The sequence below is a fragment of the Pogoniulus pusillus genome, chromosome 16, assembly GCF_015220805.1.
Source record: "Pogoniulus pusillus isolate bPogPus1 chromosome 16, bPogPus1.pri, whole genome shotgun sequence".
Lineage (NCBI taxonomy): Eukaryota > Metazoa > Chordata > Aves > Piciformes > Lybiidae > Pogoniulus > Pogoniulus pusillus.
Genome location: NC_087279.1, coordinates 7,488,247 through 7,513,967, shown reverse-complemented (window position 1 = coordinate 7,513,967; position 25,721 = coordinate 7,488,247). Strand labels below are relative to the sequence as shown.

General features: G+C 49.7%; 1 protein-coding gene across 1 annotated transcript in view; it reads right to left on the bottom strand.

Annotated features, from left to right (window-relative positions):
* The window catches only part of WNT7A (Wnt family member 7A), a 47,807-nt gene that overhangs the window by 7,973 nt on the left and 14,113 nt on the right, over nt 1-25,721 (bottom strand). The window contains exon 3 of the mRNA XM_064156302.1: nt 23,009-23,280. Within this exon, the coding sequence (XP_064012372.1) occupies nt 23,009-23,280 (272 nt within the window). The remainder of the gene's footprint in view (nt 1-23,008; nt 23,281-25,721) is intronic.

Here is a 25,721-nt window from a genome sequence, read left to right as displayed (position 1 = left end):
AAGACTCAGGAATAGGACAAGGGCAATGGCCACAAACTGGAATCCAGGAGGTTCCATCTGAACAGGAGGAGAAACTTGTTTGGTGTGAGGGTGCAGGAACCCAGGACCAGGCTGCCCAGAGGGGCTGTGGAGTCTCTTTGTCTGGAGAGACCCTGGCCATTGTGACCCTGAGCAAGCTGCTATGGGTGTCCTTGCTTTAGCAGTGGGGTTGGACTGGATGGTCTTCAGCGGTACCTTCCCACCCCTGCCATTGTATGATTTGTTTGGGCTAGGGAGACCAGTGGAGAGAGTCATGCATGCCACTTCCTCCTTGTGGCAGATGAGAATTCATCTGTTCCCTTCAGAGACAGTGGTATCTGTAAGATAAAGCTCAGGCCTCAGGAGTGGTGTCAGAAATGTACCTTTTGCTTTAGAAGAAGGATTCACTGAATAAATGAATCATCTTGGATCACCTTTGCAGCCTCCTCTGGACTCACTCCAGCAGCTCTGTGTCCTTCTGCTGGGGACACCAGAACTGAAGGCAGGATTGGAGGTGAGGTCACAGCAGAGCAGAGTCAAGGGGCAGAATCTCCTCTCTTGCCCTGCTGCCTGCACTCCTCTGAATCAATAGAATTAATCAGGTTGGAAGAGACCTCCAAGATCATCCAGTCCAACCTATCCCCCAGTCCTAGCCAGTCAACCAGACCATGGCACTAAGTGCCTCATCCAGGCTTTGCCTGAACACCTCCAGGGACGGTACCTCCACCACCTCCCTGGGCAGCCCATTCCAATGCCAATCACTCTCTCTGCCAACAGCTTCCTCCTAACATCCAGCCTATACTTTCCCAGCACAACTTGAGATTGTGTCCCCTTGTTCTATTACTGGTTGTCTGGCAGAAGAGACCAACCCCCACCTGGCTACAATGTCCCTTCATGTAGTTGTAGACAGCAGTGGGCTCTGCCCTGAGCCTCCTCTTCTCCAGGCTGCACACCCCCAGCTCCCTCAGCCTCTCCTCATAGGGTTTGTGTTCCAGGCCCCTCACCAGCTTTGTCGCCCTTCTCTGGACATGTTCCAGCACCTCAACATCTCTGTTGAATTGAGGAGCCCAGAACTGGACACAGAACTGGATAATCTTCTGCCAAAGCCTTCTCCATTCTGCAAAGTAACTCTGCAAACAGTCCCCATGCCTGTGGCTCAGAGGCTGCATCTCACTCGCTCCTTCATCATTTTTCCCCCTGTCTGCTCTGCAAACCTAATCATTGCCCATGAAAGTCAGACAAGGTTCTTAAGTTTGTCTTTTTGTTCATCAAGATACTGCTTGCAGAGATAGTGAGCATGGTGTGGCAACCCCTGGTGTCAGCAGCCCAGCAAAATGTGCTGCAGATGTGAGAGGAGTGATAGAGGCAGAAACCCACACTGCCACGTCAGGCAGTGCCTCCCGCAGCAGGGCTCCTGCCAGGTATTCTCCCTCACCCCCTCCCTTTCCCATCATATCTGATAACAGCTGCAAGCCAGTCTCTGGGATTCCTTTTCTACGTCTCTGGTGAACGCATTCCAGCTTTCCCCAGAGAGAAAGTACCTGCACCCTCATCTCTCTGATCATCCAGATGGAAATGCAAACCACTCATTCACCAGCTGGGACTGGCAGCTCCAGGTTGGGTTTCACACTCTCTTAGGGGACATGGCTGGCCACAACGTTTGCTGTGTAACGTCAAGCACAAACCTTTCTTACCCAGCCTGCCTCCTCCTGGCAGGGGGGGGCTGCTTAGAAAAGCCTTTCTTGACTACAGACCACCAAACCAAGTTGTATATGAGGAAAGGGGCTGAAAGCAGCGTGGCTGGCAAGCAGGCTGCAAGCTGAGGGGGCCTTGCTGTGGCCTTTTCTGTTCTCAGAACTGTTAATGACAAAAGCTCAGCTGGCTTGGAGTTTATAGAGGAGTTTATGGAGGAGTCACTGCTCTGGTGGCTTCTTGGTACATCTGTCTGCAAGACAGGGCTGAGCTGCACGTGGGGGTTGTGGCTTTTGGGGGTTTTGGTTTGTTGGGGTTTTTTGGTCTCTATTTAAATGTATTTATTTAAATAAAGAAATATTTTAAGAGGAGAAAAGATTTTAACTGGGGGGTGGGGGAATGGAAACAATTTGAAAACACAGCTGCCAACGTGCTTGATAAACTACTTGTTTGTAAAAAATAACTCTTGGGAGACCCATTATCACCTAGATTAGACTGGATCAGCCCAGGGCCAAGTAACTGTCACGCTGTAGGAAGTTTAAAGATCAGTCATAAAGAGGAGCTTGGAATAAAAACAGCTCTGAAGAAGAGAGAAAGAGAGGGAGGAAGGGAGAGAGGGAGGAAGGGAGAGAGGAAGGAAGGGAGGGAGGGATGGAGGAAGGGAGGAAGGAAGGAGAAAAAGAGAGAGAGAAAGAGAGAGAGAAAGAAAGAGGAAGAGAGGGAGAGAGGGAGAGAGGGAGGGAGGGAGAGAGAAAGAGAGAGAGAAAGAAAGAGGGAGAGAGGGAGAGAGGGAGGGAGGGAGAGAGAAAGAGAGAGAGAAAGAGAGAAAGAGAGGAAGAGAAGTAGAGAGGGAGAGAGGAAGAGAAGGAGAGAGGGAGAGAAAGAAACAGAGAGGAAGAGAGGGAGAGAGGGAGAGAGAAAGAGAGGAAGAGAGAAAGAGAGGAAGAAAGGAAGAGAGGAAGAGAGGAAGAGAGGAAGAGAGGAAGAGAGGAAGAGAGGAAGAGAGGGAGAGAGAAAGAGACGAAGAAAGGAAGAGAGGAAGAGAGGAAGAGAGAAAGAGAGGAAGAGAGGAAGAGAGAAAGAGAGAAAGAGAGAAAGAGAGAAAGAGAGAAAGAGAGAAAGAGAGGAAGAGGGAAAGAGAGAACGAGAGGAAGAGAGGAAGAGAAAGAGAGAAACAAGGAGGGAAAGAAAGAAAGAGAGAAAGAAAGAAAGAAAGAAAGAAAGAAAGAAAGAAAGAAAGAAAGAAAGAAAGAAAGAAAGAAAGAAAGAAAGAAAGAAAGAAAGAAAGAAAGAGAAGGAAGAAGGAAGGAAGGAAGGAAGGAAGGAAGGAAGGAAGGAAGGAAGGAAGGAAGGAAGGAAGGAAGGAAGGAAGGAAGGAAGGAAGGAAGGAAGGAAGGAAGGAAGGAAGGAAGGAAGGAAGGAAGGAAGGAAGAGTGGGTTTCTTTCCAAGGGCTCTCACTGAAATATGGCTGGAGTGCCCCAGAGCCATTCACCATGTCACTTTAAAGCTAGCTTTGCTGAAGGGCAAGTCTGATTTCCTAGCCCCTCACTGAGATGGGGCTGTGAGGTTAAGGGGAAATTTATCTAGGAGCGTTATTTGCTGCTGTCCAAGCAAAGCTGACACTGGGAATATGAGGGATTTGAGCTTGTGAAATACTGAGTAGTCTTGTCTGCCCTACCTGGGCACTTTGCACAATGAAGCTGAAGCAGATGGGAAAGGGCTGTGTGTGTGTGTGTGTGTGTTACAGAGTTACAGACAGAGCTGTGGGTAGGATTATCTAGCTCACCTCCCTTTCAGTGCAGTGCCTTCCTTCCTCTCCAAAAAGATACTGGAGAGGTTTTTGTGCCAAGAGTGAGTAAAAGATGGTGATCAAGAAGTTTGGAAAACAAGGAAGCAAGGTGTAGGAACTGCCACTAAGAGAATGTATAAAGGAGGCAGCCGTTTGACTGGGCTGGGACATGTTACCTACAGGACATTTCCTCTCATTCGTACAATCACAGAATGCTTTGGGTTGGAAGGGACCTTAAAGATCATCCAGTCACAACCTCCCTGGCACAGGCAGGGACACCTCCCACTAGCCCTGGTTGCTCAAGACCTCATCCAACTTGGCTGTGAAGACCTCCAGGCAGGCAACATCCACAGCCTCCCTGGGCAACCTGTTCCAGTGTCTCCCCAGCCCCACTGCAAAGACTACTTTCCTCTTCTCCAGTCTCAATCTCCCCTCTTCCAGCTCAAAGCCATTGTTCCTCATCCTGTCACTCCCAGTCCTTGTCAAAAGTCCCTCCCCAGCTCTCCTGCAGCCCCCTCCCCTCAGGTATTGGAAGGCTGCTCTAAGGTCTCTCCAGAGCCTTCTGTTCTCCCAGCTGAAGAGCCCCAACTCTCTCAGCCTGTCCCCACAGGGGAGGTTCTCCAGCCCTCTGAGCATCTTTGTGGCTTTCTCTCGACCCTCTCCAGCAGCTCCATATCTTTCTTGTGCTGGGGACACCAGTTCTGGAGGCAATGCTGCAGGTGAGGTCTCAGCATAGCAGAGAAGAGAGGCAACATCCCCTCCCTGTGCTGCTACTCTCCCTGCTCGGGATGCAGCCCAGGATGCAGATGGTAAGTTGTATCCAGACTCCTTACACTTTGGTTACAAACCCACTGCTATTTCTAAGCCAGGCCTCTCTGAAATAGTGACCTCTGAGATATTTTGCCGTGGATTAAACAGATGATGTTTGCCCATCGTTGAAAATGCCTTTTTCCCTAACCCCTGCTTCAGCCTGGGAGCTCAGTCCTACAGTCAATGTATGGATCAGGGTAAAGAAGTCAATGAAATCTTAACTGCATGGTGCCTGCCAAGCTGAATCTTTCCAAAGTCATTATAATTCTTCTGGCATCCTATGTCCTCTGTATCTGCTTTTGATCTTGGGACAGAGATCTTCATCCTTAGGCTGGGCTTCTAAATGTCAGTGCATCAAGCTGTCATCAAACTGTAGGATGGAGTGGGAGCTCATCTGGAGCACTGCTTCCAGTTCTGGGTTCCCCAGTTCAAGAAGGAGAGGGATCTACTTGAGAGAGCCCAATAGAGGGCTACAAGGATGCTGAAGGGACTGGAGCACTGCCTGATGAGGAAAGGCTGAGAGCCCTGCGGCTGGTTAGGCTGGAGAGGAGAAGACTGAGAGTGGATCTGATCAATGTCCATCATTATCTGAGGGTTGGGGGTTAGGAAGGAAGGAACAGGGACAGCCTCTGCTCACTCGTGCCCTGGGATAGGACAAGGGACATTGGATGGAAACTGCATCACAGGAAGTTTTACCTCAACATGAGGAAGAACTTTTTTACTGTAAGGGTTATGGAGCCCTGGAACAGGCTGCCCAGAGAGGTTGTGGAGTCTCCTTCTCTGGAGACTTTTGAGTCCTGTCTGGCTCTAGCCACCTGTGCTAGATTCTCTGGTCCTGCTGTGGCAGGGGGGTTGGACTGTAAAATCTCCAGAGGTCCCTTCCATTCCCTATAATCCTGTGATCCAGTGTGCTTATAGTTTATATTTTATCATCCCATCCTCTGGAGAAACTGGAAGCGCTCCCAGATAAGACAAACTAAAGCTCACTTCTGCTCCCCAGTTTGGGCACACAATGGGTTGAAATCCTGGGGGTTGTTCAGGCAGAGATGCCATTCTTGCCCATCACTTTGGGCTGTGTCATGGAGCCTGAGTCATGCTTCATGTGAAAAAAAAGGTAGGGAAAACAGGAAATGACACAAGAGGATTTCACCCTCCTCACAGCTAATGTACGCAGAGAGGGGAACGCTACAAGGCTGACTCATTCCCACTGCACTCCACCTTCCCTGTGACTCTCCTCACTGGTAGTGCAGCACTCAAACAGAATCACAAAATTAAGCAGGTTGGAAAAAGACCTCTGAGATCATCAACTCCAACCTATCACCTAACCCTTCCAATTAACTCAACCATGGCACTAAGGGAAGCGGTGCTGGCAGTGCCAAGCTGGAACTGGGAGCAACCAGGTAGAGCATTTTGACAAATGCTTCAGCTGTCGAGAGAAATCTTTCCAAAGAGTGATAGAAGCCTAAATAATAGCCTTGCTTCTTCCAGACAACTCATCAGGAAACACCTCTCGTGCTAAACTAATAAAGCCAGGTACTGGCAGGAGTGCTAGCTGCAAAATAACACCACTGCACACTGCTTCCAAATAGGCTCAGCCAATAGCCACACGCAGTTAATTATAGGTGCATCAGCTCTGAGACTTAACCCTTAAGGACTTGGCAAACAATACTGGGCAAGGGGTTGCTTAGCCTGCAGAAGAGGAGGCTCAGGGATGACCTCATTGCTGTCTACAACTACCTGAAGGGAGGCTGTAGCCAGGTGGGGGTTGGACTCTTCTCCCAGGCAACCAGCAACAGAACAAGAGGACACAGACTCAAGCTGTGCCAGGGAAAGTATAGGCTGGATGTTAGGAGGAAGTTGTTGGCAGAGAGAGTGATTGGCATTGGAATGGGCTGCCCGGGGAGGTGGTGGAGTCACCGTCCCTGGAGGTGTTCAGGCAAAGCCTGGCTGAGGCACTTAGTGCCATGGTCTGGTTGACTGGATAGGGCTGGGTGCTAGGTTGGCCTGGATGATCTTGGAGCTCTCTTCCAACCTGGTTGATTCTATGACTCTATGATTCTAAGGCATACTTCTCAGGCTGAACAAAAATCACATGAGTTTTAGTTCTCCAAGCCAGCAGTTTTGGTAAAGAAATGATGGGTTTCCTTTCTGCACTCAATTTTCAACATCTCTTAGCTTAACTCAGACATCACCTTGTTTGGTCCCAAGAGAAGCATGAGGTGTCTTCGTGGTCGATTCACACAGAGATGTCTTTAAGCTGCAATCCTAACAGCTCACATACTTTTCACAACCTGGTCAATGACACTTTGAAGGTGTACCTATGGCCTGCCCTGCACACCTACTGCTCATTCAGCAGGAAAGAGCACCTGAGCTGTCTCAAACTCACTTCCATTCCCTTCAGACATGCTATTTTGAAGAGATCATGGATTGCTTTAGTTAGAAAAGCCCTTTCAGATAATCCAGTCCAACCCATCTCTAACTCTACCAAGGCTGAGGCTAAACCGTGCCCCCCAGCACCACAGCTCTGCCTCTTTGAAACACCTCCAGGGATGGGGATTCAGCCACCTCCCTGGGCAGCCTGTGCCAGGCTTTGAAACACAGAAACACAGAATCACAGAAGCATTTGGTTGGAAAAGACCCTCAGGATCACCAAGTCCAGCTGTTCTCCCTACTCTACAAAGTTCACCCTCAAACCATGTCCTCAAGCACCACATCCAAACCACTTTTAAGCACATCCAGGGTTGGTGACTCCACCACCTCCCTGGCAGCCCATTCCAGTGCCTGACCACTCTCTCTGTGAAAAATGTTTCCTACTGTCCAGTCTAAACCTACCCAGTTGCAGCTTGAGGCCATTCTCTTTTGTCCTATCACTGCTTACCTGTGAGAAGAGACCAGCCACAGCCTCTCCACAACCTCCTTTCAGGTGGCTGTAGGCAGCCATGAGGTCTCCCCTCAGCCTCCTTCAAACTTCAAGCCTCAGCTGCCTCAGTCACTCTTCATAAGATTGATTTTATTGAGAACCCTTTCAGGGAAGAAGTTTCTTCTAATGCCCAACCTAACTCCCTCCCCTGATGCAATCTGAGGCTGTTGCCTCTTGTCCTATCACTTGTTACTAGGGAGAAGAGACCAACACCCACCTGGCTCCAATCTAGCCTGTGCCAGAGGCATCAAGCCTGTTGCCAAGGCTGGTTGTACCCTGGGTGGGATCTCATCTTGCTGGCACACCAAGTGAGAGCTGCTGAGGAAAGTGACAGCTATTCTTGTCATCTGGAGAGAGACTTCCCAATAGTCCTCCAGCTAATCAGCACACAGTTACGTGCGTTCCCACCAGGCAGAGAGCTGATCACCTTCTGTTTTCCCACACCCCTGGTGTTTGTGGGTCCAAATGTTCACATTGCCATCAAGGAACACCATTTTGCTGTTAGTTGCAATATTCTCCTGTGAGCAGTTGCTCCACAAAGATGACTTCCTAATTAAAGGTTAGACCTGAGAGCTTTTCCCCTTCCAGTTGCAACTGGGGCAACAGATCCACGCTTCCATGTTTTCAAAGAGCTTCCACTTATCAGAGATAAGATCCTACCAGCAAAGGCTGTCTCTTTAGCCCAGCAGCTGCCAAAACCAGCACATCCCTATCCAGGCCAAGAATTTTAACAAGGATCTTCTGGCCTGTTGTCAATGAAAATTTCCTCCTGTGCAGAAGAAAGTGGAATTTCCTCATTTTCTGCATAAAGCCTCACACAGTCTGAGCAAAACCTCTTCATCTTTCTGTGTCACTTACTCAACTTGCTGGGTTTCCTCCTTTTAAGCCATAGCTGAAGCTTCTGTCTTACAGGCAAGCCATCACCTATGGACAGAAACTTGCCCTTAAGGGTGCACCAGACTGATGCAGGTAATTCCCCTCAGACATGGAAACACAGAATGGTCTGGGTTGGGATTGAGCTCCAAAGGTCATCTAGTCCAATCCCTCTGCAGTCAGCAGGGGCATCCTCAACTAGAGCAGGTTGCCCAGAGCCCTCTACAACCTCATCTTGAATATCTCCAGGGAAAAGGCCTGAACCACCTCCCTGGGCAACTTGTTCCAGTCTTCTGCCACCCTCATAGTAAAGAACCTGTTCCTAACATCCAATCTGAATCTACTCTAGTTTGAAGCCATTTTCCCTCATCCTGTCCCTGCAGGCCTTTGCAAACAGTCTCTCTGCATCCTTCTTGCAGGCTCCTTCAGGTACTGGCAGGCTGCTAAGCAGTCTCCCCAGAGCTTTCTCTTCTCCAGGCTGAACACCCCCAGCTCCCTCAGCCTGTCCTCATAGCAGAGCTGCTCCAACCCCCTGATCATTTCCATGGCTCTCCTCTGGACCTGCTCCATCAGGTCCATGTCCTTCCTATACTGAGGGCTCCAGAGCTGGGCACAGCACTGTGGGTGAGGTCTCATTGGAGCAGAGCAAAGCAGCAGAATCATCTCTCATCTCTGGCCACACTGCTTTTAATACAGCCCAGGCTGCCATTGGCCTTCTGTGCTGCAAGCTCACACTGCAAGCTGTTGCTCGGGTTACATCTACCTCAGGGATGAGTTGAGTAACAACATCTCAGGTGCAAATGAGTCTTGCTACCAAGATTGCTGGGTGTAACAAAGGGTTAAACCAGTTTCTCTAGCTCTTCTGTTCAGAAGGTCACAGGATGAGTGTGACAATAGATTTTAAGCACCAGTTTCACTCATCAATAAGCTGAGCCATGGATGTCTGTAGCACACCTTGAATGTATTCATCAGGTATTCATTTTCTGAGTCTCTCAATGATAATTCTGATGATAGAATTACTGTGGGGGGAAAAATAATCTTCTGAGTAGCTATTTAAATCTGTGATATTCAGGAAAGTATTTTAAGACTTTGCTTACACCTTTAAGCCTAAACTGGCTTCAGCTATAGCAAGGCAGAATTCTCAGGTTGAATTTCCTGAGGAACCAAAGCCTAAATGTTCCCTTGGGGTCTTCACCCAAGCTTTTTGGATGCATTTTCTTGACTCCTCATTGAATTTCTTTATCATTAGAGTGTTGTGCCCTCTCTGTCGTTAATTGTTGGAGGACTGCAGGATTTCTGTACCCAAAGATAACAGTTATGTGCTCTGGCTCAGTTGCAGTCTCACGTGGGGATATCAGTGTGAGAGGACACATGGTTGTACTCGTAGCTCTGTGTGTGGTCTCAGATTTAGTATCAAATCCAGAATGCATAAGGCAAGGCTCATTTCCTTACTGCAGGCCACCAGCTGACACTACCAAGAGAACCTGTGGCTGGAGCAGCAGCAAGAGATGTTTATGGATAGTGTTTAATAGCAACATGGCCTCAAATTGTGCCAGCAGAGGCTTGGGTTGGAGATTAGGAAGAATTTCCTTGCTGCAAGGCATTGGAACAGGCTGCCCAGGGAGATGGAGGAGTCACCATCCCTGGAGGGGTTCAAGGAACCTGTGGACACAGCACCTGAGGATATGGTTTAGTGGTCATGGTGGTGTTGGGTTGCTGGTTGGACTGGATGATCTTAGAGGGATCTTCCAACCCCCACAGTTCGATGATGCTTTGATTCTAAATCCTTCAGGACAGCTTTGCACTAAGTGCTTTTGAGCCCAGGTGAATAAACCCAGGGCTGTGACCCCATCCGAATGGGCACGTGAGACCTCAGAGTGCCCTGGCAGATGGATTTGGAAAGGCAGGTGGATTCTATGAGTCTTTGTTGGCTCAGACTTGATTTAGAGTCTGTGACTTCTGACACCTTCCTTCTGTTTGTCTCAGATAACCAAATGTAGTCCATAAGGGGCTGAGCTCTAGCAGAAGGCTCAGGGGCACTTCACAGAAGTGCAGAATTAACCAGGTTGGCAAAGACCTCTAAGATCATCGAGTCCAACCTATCACCTAACCCTTCTAATTAACCAAACTAAGTGCCTCATGCAGCCTCCTCTTAAACACCTCCAGAGATGGTGACTCCATCACCTCCCTGGGCAGCCCATTCCAATGCCAATCACTCTCTCTGCCAAGAACTTCTTCCTAACATCCAGCCTAAACCTCCCCAGCTTGAGGCTGTGTCCTCTTCTTCTGTCACTGGGTGCTTGGGAGAAAAGACCAACCCCACCTGGCTGCAACCTCCTTTCAGGTAGTTGTAAAGAGCAATAAGGTCTGCCCTGAGCCTCCTCTTCTGCAGGCTGCACACCCCCAGCTCCCTCAGCCTCTCTTCACAGGGCTGTGCTCCAGCCCCCTCACCAGCCTTGGTGCCCTTCTCTGGACATGTTCAAGCACCTCAACATCTCTCTCAAATTGAGGGGCCCAGAACTGGACACAGCACTCAAGTTGTGACCTCACCAGTGCTGAGTACAGGGGCAGAATAACCTCCCTGGTCTTCTGGCCACACTATTCCTGATACAGGCCAGGATGCCATTGGCCTTCTTGGCCACCTGGGCACACTGCTGGCTCAAGTTCAGTTGCTGTTGACCAGCACCCCCAGGTCCCTCTATGCCTGGCTGCTCTCCAGCCACTCTGTCCCCAGCCTGTAGCGCTGCTTGGGGTTGTTGTGGCCCAAGTGCTGAACTTGGCTTTGTTAAAACCCATGGCGTTAGACTGTGCCCATCTATCCAACCTGCCCAGGTCCCTAACAACCAGCCCTAGCACAGATCAGCAGTGGTGCCTTTTGCAGCTAACTGGGCATGCAGAGCCAAGCATCCTCTCTGCAATCACCTCAGACTCTTCTCCTTTAATAGATCCATTCGACATTCTCCCAGTACCACAACAGGTCTTGTTTGTGTCCTTGGACTAAAAGGTTGTTCTTCATTTATTGATTTTTTTTGTTGTTTACATCAAAATACCTGGAAATTTGTTTCCATTAAAGCAGAAGCCTGTTCCATTTGTACAGCAAATGGTAGCAGTTATTGCTCTTGGTTCCGGGCTTCCTGACTTCAGAGCTTTCTGCCACCAAGTGTCTAACAAAGCATTTGACCCAAGCCTTGGGTTAACTTTAATAGACTCATAGACTTCTTAGGGCTGCAAGGGACCTCCAGAATCATAGAGCCAAACAGGTTGGAAGAGACCTCCAAGATCATCCAGGCCAGCCTAGCACCCAGCCCTGCCCAAGCAACTAGACCATGACACTAAGTGCCTCATCCAGTCTCTTTTTTACCACCTCCAGGGACAGTGACTCCACCACCTCCCTGGGCAGCCCATTCCAATGCCAATCACTCTCTCTGCCAACAACTTCCTCCTAACATCCAGCCTAGACCCTCTCCTGGCACAACTTGAGACTGTGTCCCCTTGTTCTGTTGCTGGTTGCCTGGGAGAAGAGACCAACCCCACCTGGCTACAGCCTCCCTTCAGGCAGTTGTAGACAGCAATGAGGCCTCTCCTGAGCCTCCTCTTCTCCAGGACTGGATGATCTTAGAGATCTCTTCCAACCTGGTTGATTCTATGATTCTAAGATCTCCAGGGAGGAGGAATCCACAGGCTCTCTGGACAATCCATTCCAGAGTCTCAGCACCTTCACACCAAGGAACTTCTTCCTCAGATCCAGTCTAATCTTGCTCCCACTCCCCCTTGCCTTGTCTCTAGACACCCTCAGGAGAAGTCCCTCTGCAGCCTTTCTGTAGGATCCCTGTAGCTATTGGAAAGCAGCTCTAAGGTCCCCCCAAGAGCCTTCTCCTCTCCAGACTGCACAACCCCATCTGCCTCACTGCAAACCGATTGCTTCCCTTCTGAAAGGTGCCTGATAACAAATGTGGAATTGGAGCTCTTTGCTGCTTCTGAAGAGACCCTGGCCCTGGGTCTGAGCTGCCCGTCTCAGCAGCACGGCAGGCTGTCAGCTCGGCTAACCATGCCCAGGACACGCAGGCTTTGCTGCTAACGCCGGGAGCCTGCAGATCCGCGGCCGTAGGTAAGCGACCGCATCCATCAGCCCCGAGCTGCAGCCTACAGCAGCAACTCACTTTTCAACCACAGGAGATACAGGAGGGAGCTGAAAGCCAAACTACAAGCAGGACCATGTATCACCGCTCCTGATTAGCTGCATGAAAAGTTCATTCTGGTGGATTACAGCTCTTGTGCAGCCCAATTCCCTCTCATCGTTTAGCCTAACATTAACATTCCCTTTATCTTTCCCCTGGGCTTTTGAGAAGACACAGAGCCTGTCTGTCAAGCTGGGACTTGTGTTAAGACTATTATCTTTAAAAAAAATAAATTAGGAAAGCTATAAACCAGTCCTTTGATCCTTTCAAATACAAACAAACCACTTTAAGAGTGCACAGAATGCGTGTTCTATGTGTTTGACTCCTTTGTTTCACACCTAGGGAACTGCCCAGCAGAGCCTTGCGCTGCCCTGCAAGCACTCAGCTGTGGTCCCACCAGCCTCAATGGGAGTTTTCCCGTTCAGTGAACTGGACTTGCTCCAAATTCAGTGCTTGGCCTTTCTGGAAATCCTGCTGCCCGCCCCCCCCCCCCCACCTCCACCCCACCCCAGCAAATGTGTGGTGATGAAGCTGCCAGGAAAGGCTTTGGCTTCATCTAATCTAACACTCCTTTTTGCATTTCACTGGACTGAGCTGTGGTGTCAGCCCTGGAGGCTGGAGGGCTCCAACAGGAGGACACACTGTGAGCAGACTGACTGCAGGGTGGCACAGGGATGGGTTTGCTGTGGATAACATAGACTGGCTGGACCCAGGTCTGTGGGTGGATGCTCCTCTTGGCCACATCAGTGAGATCTGTTAGAGGCATTTTTACATAGATCAGAAGCATCTTTGCATACACTGGGGAGGGATTTTTACAGGAGCTTGCTGTGATAGGATGGGAGGGACCTAGTTCTAAGCTTGAGGAGGGTAGATTGAGACTGGAGATGAGGAAGAAACTCTTTCCAGTGAGGGTGGAGAGACACTGGAACAGGTTGCCCAGGGAGGTTGTGAATGCCCCCTCCCTGGAGGTGTTCAAGGCCAGGTTGGATGAGGCCTGGAGCAATTTGGTCTGGTGGAAGGTGTCCCTGCTTATGGTGGGGTGTTTGGAGCTAGATGATCTTTAAGGTCCCTTCCAACCCAAACCATTCTATGACTGCATGATTCAAACTATGCTATGATGTGATGGTGAGGGTCATGCTTTAGTGGTGACTTGGTGCTGAGTGGACAGGGGGACTGGACAATCTTACAGGTCTCTTCTGATTAAAATGGTTCCATGAAAGCTAAGAAGCTTTTCTCCTTCCTGCAACTTCCATTACACAATCAGCAGGAATTTTGCAATGCCCAAACACACCTGCTTACTTTGAAGTGCTTTTGCTCCATGGGAGCTGCATTGGTTTCAAAACAGCCCAGAAACCCATCAGGCTGGAAGGGACCCCTGAAGGTCATCTTGTCCAACTCACTGGCAGTCAACAGGGACATCTCCAACTAGATCAGGTTGCTCAAGGCTCCATCAAGTTTGGCCTTGAACGTCTCAGGGATGTATCCACCATAACTCTGGGTCACCAAGTGAGAGTGTTCCTCCACTCTCATAGTGCAAAACTTCCTCCTGATGTCCAACCTGCTCCAATTTCAAACCATTGCCCCTCATCCTATCACTACAGGCCCTTCTAAGCAGCCCCTGCCCAGCCTTTCTGCAGCCACCTGCTTATTTTGAAGTGATTGCACTTCACATATGCCCATAGCATGGGGCTTGGAACTAGATGATCTTCAAGGTCACTTCCAACCCAAACCATTCTATGATTCTATGATCATAAATTCTATGATCCATCTGGTCACAGTGAGGCACAAGCTACATGGATAATCCTAAACCTTCTCCAGCCACCCAATTTCCTCTAGGCAAAACATCCTACAGCTTAGTTCAGGAAGTCAGCTGTCCCATAGGCATGCGTGGTGCATCTGGCACCAGACTTTCTAGATGGCATGTGGCATTTTAGCACTAGAGCCACGTTCTTGGTTTGTGAAGCTCACTACTGCTGTGTGAGTGGAAGTGCTGTGTGCTGCTTTGGCTGAGGATGGATTGCACACTGATGTAGGCATGGTTATCTCCATTACAGCTCTGCCCCACTCTCCACTGCCAGGATTCATGTGGACTTGTCTACCAATCTCACCTGTCAGGGGTCTAAAGAGCTGCAGCTGAAGGCTATCTGGCTTGCTACTGCCTCTATCAACTACCTGCCAACAGCTCCCCCATCTTCTTATGGGAATGGAGGTGTAGGAGACCTTTTCCTGGCCTCTCATCAGCTAGACAAGAAGCCTTGGAAAGGGCTCAGCCACTTGCGTGTTGCAGGTGCAGCACAGGGCTGAGTTCTGCTATCACTGCTCCTGTGTGCTCAACACATCTCTAAGTGATGAAGGTTCAAGTGAGGGAGTAGTAAAGGTTGCTGAATGTAAATGGACAAGCTCTGGAGCAAGTGGGCATCACAACTAGGCCTGGTTAAGATCCTCACTTCAGGAGCCCTGGCAGCAGCTTGTAACTAGAATTGGTCCTGAAAAGCACTTCCCAACTTCAAGCTACTCTGAATCAGGACTGTGTCACAGCCCTGAGTGTTCCACAAGCAGTTAGTGTCTACCAGTGAAGAGGAAAACGATCCATCAGCTTTCTCTTTAAGGAGCACCCCTAGCATTATGGACTAGAAGCTTCTGAATACAAAGCTCAGGAACGTTTCTGTGCCAGTGCCAAAAGCGGTTGGAAGATGTAAAGCAGGGCTGGAAGGGTACTGCTACCTCCTGAACTCCAAGGAAAAAAGTGGCTGTGCTGCTGATACTTTAATATCACTTGATTGCTGCTGCCAGGAGTATCAGGGCAGCCTCACCCACTTCTGTTCTGCTCAGAGCTGGTCTCCTAGACTCTCTGGAGTCTATGGTAATTTTCAGCAGCTCCAGAGACAGGCAAGCTTTATTCTGGTGTGCCTGTGCCATTAGAGACATTCCTACTGATGGAGCTGAGAGGCAGCTGGATACAGAAACCTGTGGGTTTGGTTACTCTTAGCCAGCTGTGCTGCATGCAGGGATAGCTCAAGGCCAGATCACAGCTGCTACATAGATGTGGGGAGGGATCTTTTGCTCCTCTCTGCGTGTCATGTCCTCCTGGCACACCAACTGTACCCTGCTAGCACTATGCTTGCCAGGCAGCGCTATCCATGATCGTCTGCTGGAAACAGAGCTCCTACCACTAGCTGCTGGACTGATGGGGTGCTCTTGAAGGCTGTGCTCCTCCCCTCAGGCAGTTCCACCCCAGCAGGGCTGTGAGCCCACAGGCTGCACTCTGTCTCCACTGTAGGCAGTGGACTGAGCCACAGGTATAAGAACAGTGCCATTTTCTCATGGAATCCTCCCAGTCAGAAAAGACCAACATGATTTAACTTTACCAAGCCTGGTGCTAAACCACGTCCCTCAGCACCCCATCTCTGCATCTCTTACACACCTCCAGGGGATCCAACAACCTGCCTGGGGAGCCTGTTCCAGTGCTTAAGAAGCCTTTTGGGCCACGTGCTTTTAAGAGTCAGTTCAGGCAGAGCCATTAAGCCTCCAGAAATTCCCACCTCTCTTCAGAAAGAAATCTAAATGTTAAGTTGTTGGGCAGTTTCTTTTGTTAGTCTGGACTCCCTTCTAATACTGGGCTGGATGCTTACAACCTTTCCAGTGGTTCAGCTGCAAGAACTCAGTTCTGTGTGGCTTCCTGTAGTCAGGCTAATGGGCTGGTTAAAGCAAAAGGTGTCTCGAATGAAGGAGGGATTAAGTTGACTTCTTTGGAGGAGAGCTCAGTTCCTGCAGCTCTGTGGTGCTTGTGCAGTGTGCAAGAAGTGGGAGACTCCAGCACAGTTATGTGGAAGCAATCTCCTTATAAGCTCAGATGCTAGCAAGTAAAGAGAGAGAGTGTGGAGAGTGTGGAGTAGCTTGGGAGACCTCCTCAACTCCATGCTTTCCAAATGCTGCTCTTCCCCTTCACCACTATTATGATTTTCCCTAAAAGATAAGTGACCAAACACTTCAGTCTGCTGTGATCCTTGCACAATCCACTTCAGGAATGCCTTCTGTTTTGTCAAAGCTTGGCTTGATGCTTGCAGCAGCTCTGTGAGGCACATCCTGCTCTACGAGCCTTGGAGCCTCAAGGGGAAGCTGATGTGCTGCTACCGATTCAGAGGCTGAAAGGATGCATAGTGCACCTAGGTAGGCCTCCAAAGAGAAACACTGACTAAATCCCCACCTTGACGTGCTCTTGAATTGCAAAAGCCTTCTAATGCAGCCTGTGCCTGTGATTTATAACAGTGACTCATAACATTGCATTATACTTAACATGATGTAACGCTGATGCAAGATGCCATTCGTGGAATTTCAATGTCACAGGGAGAAAGAGAGGGGAGAGCAAGCTGGTCCTGCACCTCACCATGCTGGCAACGAGGAAGGCTTTACAGCCAGAAATATGCAGAACCTTTCAGTACCCAATTTGCTCTTTTTTTAGCAGGGTAACTTGGAGAATAAGATTTTTATTTCCTGGAGCATAAATAGCTCTCAGGCATACTTACAGTGATTTAATTAACATTGTGCTTGAGAAGACAAATTTGCTAACAGACAATTCAGTCTTGCAATTACAAACCCTCACGAGGAACTTTGCAGGGCAAATCAGGATCAGGCCTTTAAATTAATTTGAGTTTTATCTCTCTTTTTCTGACCCAGCTGTTATGAATTCTCCTCTTGTTCTCCCTGTACTGCTTGCTTCTTCCTGCAGTGAATCAGCATTTCAGGAAATACTAATTCAAAGAGGAAAGACACCCTAAACTCTGCTTCTGGAGGGCAGAAAGAGTTGCCCTCCAAAAGGCTTGATGAATGAGGTGAGGCTCCTTGGGCTGCTTGGGGCCAGGTTTGCAGAGCGTATGTGACCTCTGATTTGAACCCTGTCCCTTCCTTTCCAAGCAGCCTAGGAACTCTGGACTTGTGCCTATGGTACACTAAAGACCTGAGTCCTGATGCTCTGCTGCCAAGATAGAGAAGCAGAGACTTAGAGAGAGCCCTGTCTTTCAACACTAAGGAAAGCCTGGGGAGACACTGCAACAGGTTGCCCAGGATATCCCCTCCCTGGAGGTGTCCAAGGCCAGGTTGGATGAGGCCTTGAGCAACCTGGGCTAGTCGGAGGTGTCCCTGCCTGTGGCAGCAGTGTTGGAGCTGGATGACCTTTAAGATCCCACCCAACTGATTCTATGATTCTATGAACTGCTGTCCACTCCACCCTAGCAGAGGAGGTCTGGTGGGTGCCCATGCTGCAGGAGCCATGGGCATCACTGGCATTAGGCTGCAGTGGGTGACAGCTGGAAATGGAGACAGTGCTGATCTCAGGTGGGGCTGCTTCTCCCTGCACCATCACTGTGCACATGAGTGGTTTTCCAGCATTGTGCTACCAAGGCTGTTGAGGACAAGGAAACTGGATGTCCTCCACCTGTGAGCTTCGAAATCCTCCACACCTGATAGTCAATATTCATTGACTTCTAGGAAGACCTGACAGATAATCATACTGCTGCTATGGATGTTAGGAGGAAGTTGTTGGCAGAGAGAGTGATTGGCATTGAAATGGGCTGCCCAGGGAGTTGGTGGAGGCACTGTCCCTGGAGGTGTTCAAGCAAAGCCTGGATGAGGCACTTAGTGCCATGGTCTAGTTGACTGGCTAGGGCTGGATAGGGCACCTGCCTGCTGCAGTGCCAAGTCTGTCACCTCTCACCCACACAGATGCATTTACCAGTGATTCTTAAGAAGACAACTAGATGATAATAGACACATGGTTTACTAGACTGCATTCTGCATCACCTGCAGCTGGTGTCAGACTAAAGAAGGACCTCATCTTGAATACTGTGTTCAGTTTTGATCTCCCCAGGTTAAGAGCGACAGGGATCTACTGAGAGGGCCCAGCAAAGGGCTACAAGGATGATTAGGAGACTAGAGGACATGGCTGATGAGGAGAGGCTGAGGAACCTGGGGCTTTTTAGTCTGGAGAAGAGAAGACTTAGAGGGGATTTGATAAGTGTTTATAAGTATCTGAGGGCTGGTCAGAAGTGGGGGGACAGGCTCTGCTCACTGCTCTCTGGGATAGGACAAGGAGCAACAGGTGTAAGTTGCAGCAGAATAGGTTCAACCTCAACACAAAGGGGTTCAACCTCAACACAAAGGGGAACTTCTTGACTGTAAGGGTCCCAGAGCACTGGAACAGGCTGCCCAGAGAGATTGTGGAGTCTCCTTCTCTGGAGACTTTCAAGGCCTGTCTGGATGTGTTCCTCTGTGATCTGTGTTAGACAGAATTGTCCTGCTCTGGCAGGGGGATTGGATTCGATGATCTCCTTGGGTCCCTTCCAACCCCTAACATCCTGTGAGCCTGTGTGATCCTGTGATCCTGTGACCTTTTCAGGGGTCACTCACAGGCACCTCTGAGAATGGGCACCACACACAGCACAGCTCCTCATTGCCAGGCCAAAGAAGTAGGGAGGACTGAGTTTTGAACAGCAGAGTGGTACCTAGAGGTGAAGATAACAAACCAATAAGAATTGAACACCTGGTTTATTTTGGGAAGCCCAGTAGATGCTGTCTACAACTACCTGAAGGGACACTGTAGCCAGGTGGGGTTGGTCTCTTCTCCCAGGCAACCACCAATAGAACAAGGGGACATAGTTTCAAGTTGTGCCAGGGGAAGTCTAGACTGGATGTCAGCAGGAAGCTCTTCACAGAGAGAGTGATTGGCATTGGAATGGGCTGCCCAGGGAGGTGGTGGAGTCACCATCCCTGGAGGTGTTCAAGCAAAGCCTGGATAAGGCACTTAGTGCCATGGTCTGGTTGACTGGCTAGGGCTGGGTGCTAGGTTGGCCTGGATGATCTTGGAGGTCTCTTCCAACCTGGTTGATTCTATGATTCTATGCCAACCTGTCTCCTAGGTGCATAAATATAATCACAAAGCTAGCCATGGATGAGCAAAACTAGGCAGGAATTTGTAGCCCAGAGGAAAGCCACCGAGAACAGATTGTGTGGAGGCTGATAAGATCCACACTGCTCCAAAAGGGAGAGCACCACCTCAAAACAAGACAGTCTTTGTTGTGAAAGGGTTAGGCTGTGAGAGACCTAGCTTGCCAAACACCCATCACAGCCTGCCTCTGCCAATTGTCTTTAAATACTGAGATCTTTCACGTAAGAGCAGAGCCTGAAAGGAATCTCTCTAGCAAAAACATCATTTATTCATTCTCCACGGGCTGGTGGAGGAACATGCCTCCTCGCAGCCTTGTGCTCTTTCTCTCCCCTGAAGAGCTGAGAGAGATTTGTTCCAACAAAGATCAGTAATTTTGCTCTGTGAGGGATGCAGGAAGAAGCGACCAATTATCTCCAGATCAGAACAGTTCCTGAGCCTGCTGGAGAAATGGCAGATGGCCAGAGATAGCACCAACCACTGTTCTCCCAGATAACAATGTGTGGAGCTGAATCTTCCAGGCACAGGCTTTGAGGACAGCCAGTCGTGTGCACAGGTAGGTGAGAAACACGAGGAGCTCGTGTCCTCAAAGGGAGGCTGCTGAGTGATTTGCCCTCACCACAGGCCAGCTGCAGGACCAGCCTAGGACCAAGCCAAGGTAATAACAGTAAGTAGCAAAAGAAGTAAGAAGCAAAAGGAGGGGAAACACAACTCCTTTTTCATCTGCATCTTTGGACTTTGCATTGGACAAAGACAATTCTAGAGAGCAGCCAGCTCCATCCGTGTGCCGATGTGTCATCCCTTGGGAATCTTTTCCTGCCAGCACCTACCAAATAAGAGCAGCCCTTTCCAGGAAGCAGCTTGCCCACAAAGGTGAAACTGTGCCCTTGTTTTTGATTTCAGTGGAGCTGTGCTTGTACAGCAGAGCAGGCTGTGGGCCTGGGTGCTTACCAGGCTTTTCAGTATGTGCATTCATGCTCCTGGAAGCCAACTAATGAAGATCTCAGATTATTTGCTTAGCAAATACTAATGCTTAATCCTTGAGTTATTCTCAGAATCCAGTGTTAATGTCACTAGTGTTTTGAAGGGCTGTGTTTGCACTGGAGAGCCAGACACAGGCACTGGGGATATTAGACAGAGCAAAAACCATAATCTCACCTCCAAAACTCTGACAGGAGCATTTAAAAATAAATAAATAAAAAGGAAAGAAAGAAAAGGCTGGATGGAGGAGGGAGTTCTTCCCAGAGAGAGTGATTTGCCATTGGAATGGGCTGCCCAGGGAGGTGGTGGAGTTGCTGTCCCTGGAGGTGTTTGAAAAGAGACTGGATGAGGCACTTAGTGCCATGGTCTGGTTGACTGGATAGGGCTGAGTGATAGGCTTCTTAGAAGCACAGAATCATAGAATCAAGCAGGTTGAAAGAGACCTCCAAGGTTATCCAGTCCAACCTAGCACCCAGACCTATCCAGTCAACTAGACCATGGCACTAAGTGCCTCATCTAGGCTTTGCTTGAACACCTCCAGAGACGGTGACTCCACCACCTCCCTGGGCAGCCCATTCCAATGCCAATCACTCTCTCTGGCAAGAACTCCTTCCTAACGTCCAGCCTAGACCTCCCCTGGCACAAATTGAGACTGTGTCCCCTTGTTCTATTGCTGGCTGCCTGGCAGAAGAGCTTGGAGGTCTCTTCCAACCTGGTTGATTCTATGATTCTATGAAAAAGTTATGCTTCTGTTTGAGGTGGAAATGACTTTTCTTGAACACAATCTGCTTGGCTCCAGCGTAAGCGGAGATGTCTCAGAGCTTAGATGTAATTACCACAACAAAAATAGTATCCCCAAATTAACTGCTGCTCCAAACTTCCTTCTCCCATTTGCTTCTCAGTCACACCAACATGATGCTAAAATCAGTGCTAATGCTCCAGAAGAGGCCATAGGCAGAACAGCAGCTCCCGTATAGAAAGCGGTGCTGAGCTGGCCCTGCATGGGGCTGTGTGGGGAGCACACAGGCAGAGACTCATAGAAACACAGAAGGGTCTGAGTTGGAAGGGACCTTCCAGCTGTTCTCCTTGGAAGATCACCTAGTTCCAACTCCCTGCCATGGGCAGTGACAACTCCTACAAGATCAGCTTGCACAAGTCCCTGTCCTGCCTGGCTTGGAATGCTTCCAGCCTTAGAGCCTCCATGTCCTCTCTGAGTAACCTCTTCCAGTGCCTCACCATCCTTCTCATGGGCAGGAGTTTCTTCCTAATGTCTTATCTAAATCCAGCTGCTTCCAGTTCGAAGCCATTACTCTCATCCTGTCACTCCATGCCTTTGTAAAAAGTCTCTCCCCAGCTCTCCTGTTGCCCCCTCTTCGAATCCTGCAGGGATGGAGCCTTCTCTTCTCCAGGCTAAACCACCCCAACCCTCTCAGCCCGTGCCCTGACCATTCGTGTCTGGTATAAATCAGAGCCACTCCACCACTGCTCTGAGTTATGCCAGGGAACACCTGACCTGCAAAGATCTGAGGAGCACAGACCAGATCAGGTCTTGCACCTGCAAGGGCTGCCCCTAAGAATCAGAAAAGTGGCCAAGTGCACCAAACCCAGGGTGTTCAATGCCCAGCGTCCCCAGAACACCTGGGTGCTGGCAGGGGCAGAATTCCTGTCTGCCCCAAGCACTGGGGCTGCAGGAGCTGCTTTCAGCTGCTCAGTGCCAAGGAACGGGGAAGGAGTGGGAATCTTGCTGTGCAAGATGACAAACCACATCCACAGCACACAGTGAGTCAGCCCCTGGTCTCTTTACTGAAGTGGTTTTTCTCCACGTAGAGGTAGTCCTCACACAAAGAGCCAGCTTTAAGCAGTTGGGTTGAAAATGATCCCTTTGCAAATGAGGGAGAAGTTCATGTCTGAACCTGACGAGAATCCCCTTCGCCCAGACAGTAGCAAGCCAGCTTTGTATCATAAGTACCACTTCACTACCCAGGGAAAATGTCTGTTTGCTTTTTTTCTCTTTTTACAGATGCAAAGGGTAACATTTAGACAAATATTTGACAGACAGATGGTCCAACAGGCTTGTAGAACCTGCAGAGGTGCCTGCTTGTCTGCTTTGAAATCAGAAAGCAGAATGTTAGGGCTTGGGAGGGACCTCCAGAGATCATCGAGTCCAACTTCCTGCCAAAGCAGGATCACCTAAGACAAGTCACACAGCAACAGGTTCAGGTTGGCTTTGAAAGTCTCCTCCAGAGAAGGAGACTCTCCAGCCTCTCTGGGCAGGCTGCTCCAGCGCTCTGCCACCCTCACAATAAAGAAGTTTCTCCTTATGTTGAGGTGGAACCTCCTGGGTTACAGTTTGTGCCCATTGTTCCTTGGCCTATTATTGAGTGCCACCACTTCAGAGCCTGGCACCTTCATCGTGACACCCACCCCTCAGATACTGGTAGACATTGGTAAAATCCTCTCTCAGCCTTCTCCAGACTAAACAGCCCCAAGGCTCTCAGCCTTTCTTCACAGGAGAGATGTTCCAGTCCCTCCATCATCCTCATGGCTACCTCTCAGGCTCTCCCCAATAGATCACTGTCTCTTTCTTGAGCTGCTGAGCCCAAAACTGGACACAGTGTTCCAGGCGTGATCTCATCAGGACAGAGCAGAGCCGGAGGAGAGCCTCCCTAGACCTGCTGGCCACACTCCCACTAACGCACCCCAGGCTAGCATTGGCCTGCTTGGCTGGCACTAAAGCACTCCAGTGCTCCTGCCCGCCAGCGGCAGGCTGCAGAGGGCCCCGGTGGGGCCGGGCAGAGGCACTCACCTTGCGCCCAGCCTCGTTGTTGTGCAGGTTCATCAGCGTCCTGGCGTTCTGCTTGATCTCCCGCGCGTCCACGAACACCTTGGCGAACCCGATCCCGTATCGGATGTCGGCAGAGCAGCCTCCCCACTTCCATCCTTCCTCCTTGTGGTACTGTCCCTGCTTCTCCTTGTCACAGCCGCAGTCGCTCAGGTTGCCCTGCGTGCAGGCAGCCGTGATGGCGTGAGCGACTCCGGCAGCGATGATGGCGTACGTGAAGGCTGCCTCTCTGCTGCCTGCAAGCGAAACAGAGACGTAAAGACCTGCTGCAGCAGACCCACGGAGCGCACCGGCTTGGAAGGGACCCTCAAAGGTCATCTTGTCCAACCCCCCCGCAGGCAGCAGGGACACCCCCAACTGGAGCAGGCCACCCAGGGACGCGTGGAGTCTGACCTTGAATGTCTGCAGGGCCAGGGCCTCCACCACACCCCTGGGCAGCCTGCTCCAGTGTTTCACCACTCCCACTGTGCAGGATTCCTCCTGATGTCCATCCTCCTGTGCTCCAGTTTCAAACCACTGCCCCTCATCCTATCACCACAGGCTCTTCTGAACAACCCCTCCCCAGCCTTCCTGAGGGACCCCCTCACATATTGATATGCAGCTCTAAGGTCTCCCTGGAGCCTTCTGGTCTCCAGGCTGAACAGCCCCAACTCTCTCAGCCTGTCCCCATAGCAGAGGCTTTTCAGCCCTCTCATCATCTTTGTGGCCCCCTCTGGACCCGCTCCAACAGGTCTCTTGTGAGGACGTTGGTCAGAAACAGAGAGACAAGGTCCTGCAGTGCAAAGAGCAGGCTGCTATTATTAGCAGGGCTGTAAATCTGCAGGCATAAGCAGGTCTCTTCTCCTGGGGGTATTGATTTCTGTGGATGTTCACCCTCTAAAAAGAAAGCTCTCCTGGAGGTAGGATGACATAAAGTCTTCTTTAGGCAACTTCAGAAAGAGAGAAGAGAGGAGAGGAGAGGAGAGGAGAGGAGAGGAGAGGAGAGGAGAGGAGAGGAGAGGAGAGGAGAGGAGAGGAGAGGAGAGGAGAGGAGAGGAGAGGAGAGGAGAGGAGAGGAGAGGAGAGAAGAAGAGAAGAAGAGAAGAAGAGAAGAAGAGAAGAAGAGAAGAAGAGAAGAAGAGAAGAAGAGAAGAAGAGAAGAAGAGAAGAAGAGAAGAAGAGAAGAAGAGAAGAAGAGAAGAAGAGAAGAAGAGGAGAAGAGGAGAAGAGGAGAAGAGGAGAAGAGAAGAAGAGAAGAAGAGAAGAAGAGAAGAAGAGAAGAAGAGAAGAAGAGAAGAAGAGGAGAAGAGGAGAAGAGGAGAAGAGGAGAAGAGAAGAAGAGAAGAAGAGAAGAAGAGAAGAAGAGAAGAAGAGAAGAAGAGAAGAAGAGAAGAAGAGAAGAAGAGAAGAAGAAGAGGAAAAGGAAAAGGAAAAGGAAAAGGAAAAGGAAAAGGGAAGAGAAGAGAAGAGAAGAGAAGAGAAGAGAAGAGAAGAGAAGAGAAGAGAAGAGAAGAGAAGAGAAGAGAAGAGAAGAGAAGAGAAGAGAAGAGAAGAGAAGAGAAGAGAAGAGAAGAGAAGAGAAGAGAAGAGAAGAGAAGAGAAGAGAAGAGAAGAGAAGAAAACTCCTGGCTTCTTATAGGTGCAATGGCAAAGGGAAGCAACAGCCTCAGCAGAGGGCTGTGGGGAAGAGATGATGCCAATATTGTATGGCTACAAGGATGAGCCTCTCTTTGTCTGAGGAGGTTCTCACTGCAAATCAAAGACTTATAGAATCACAGAATGGTTTGAGTTGGGAGGAGCCCTTAAGAGTCATGCAGTCCAACCCCCCTGCAGTCAGCAGGGACATCCCCTACTAGAGCAGGTTGCTCAGAGACCCAAACAACCTGAGCTGCAATGGGTCCAGGCACAGGGCATCTCCCACCAATTTGGGCAACCTGGGCCAAACTCTCACCACCCTCAGTGGTCTTCAATAGAACTTCAACTTAAGTGACCTCAAGGTCAATTCTTCAAAGCAAGCAAACAAACTAAGTCACTCCATTACTTAACTCAGCTTTTTGAAGCTTTCTTGCACTCTAGTGTGTGGATTTCCCATGTATGGATCCTAGGGGAGCTGCAAGGCTTTTGGAAGTGGTTCTGCTGAGATAGGGTCTCCTCAAAATCTGTGGAGGTTTGGAGAGATTGCCCACATCCATCAAACAGCTCTTTACAAACTCTTGGATCTAAGAACTTACCCCTACTCTTACTTCTGCAACGACAAAATACAGCCTTGCACCAACGGAATCGGAATCACAGAGTCAGAATCAGGCTCTTAATTAAGAGAGGGCAGATGGAAAGATCCACTTCCCATCTCCAAACACCCACCAGACAAGTTCTGGCAGAGCCCAGCTACTAGCAGTAGTAGATTCTATATGAAACCAGCACATTTCTGCTGTTTCTTGGACTGCACACAAAACCAGTCTCCGGGAAAAGAAATCTTCCAAGCACTCCATTCTCGACTACATCCCTTTCCTACACATGATCCAGATTCCTGCTCTTGCCATGAGATGGTTCTTTTAATGACATTTCCTTATGGCAGGGAAATAAAAAGGAAAACAAGATGACATATTAACAATCTGTTAATAGGCAGCTCTGTGCCCTTTTGCTAGCAGAGGCACTATTCCCACTGAGGCCACTCCATGCTGCCTCTCCCAGGGAGCTT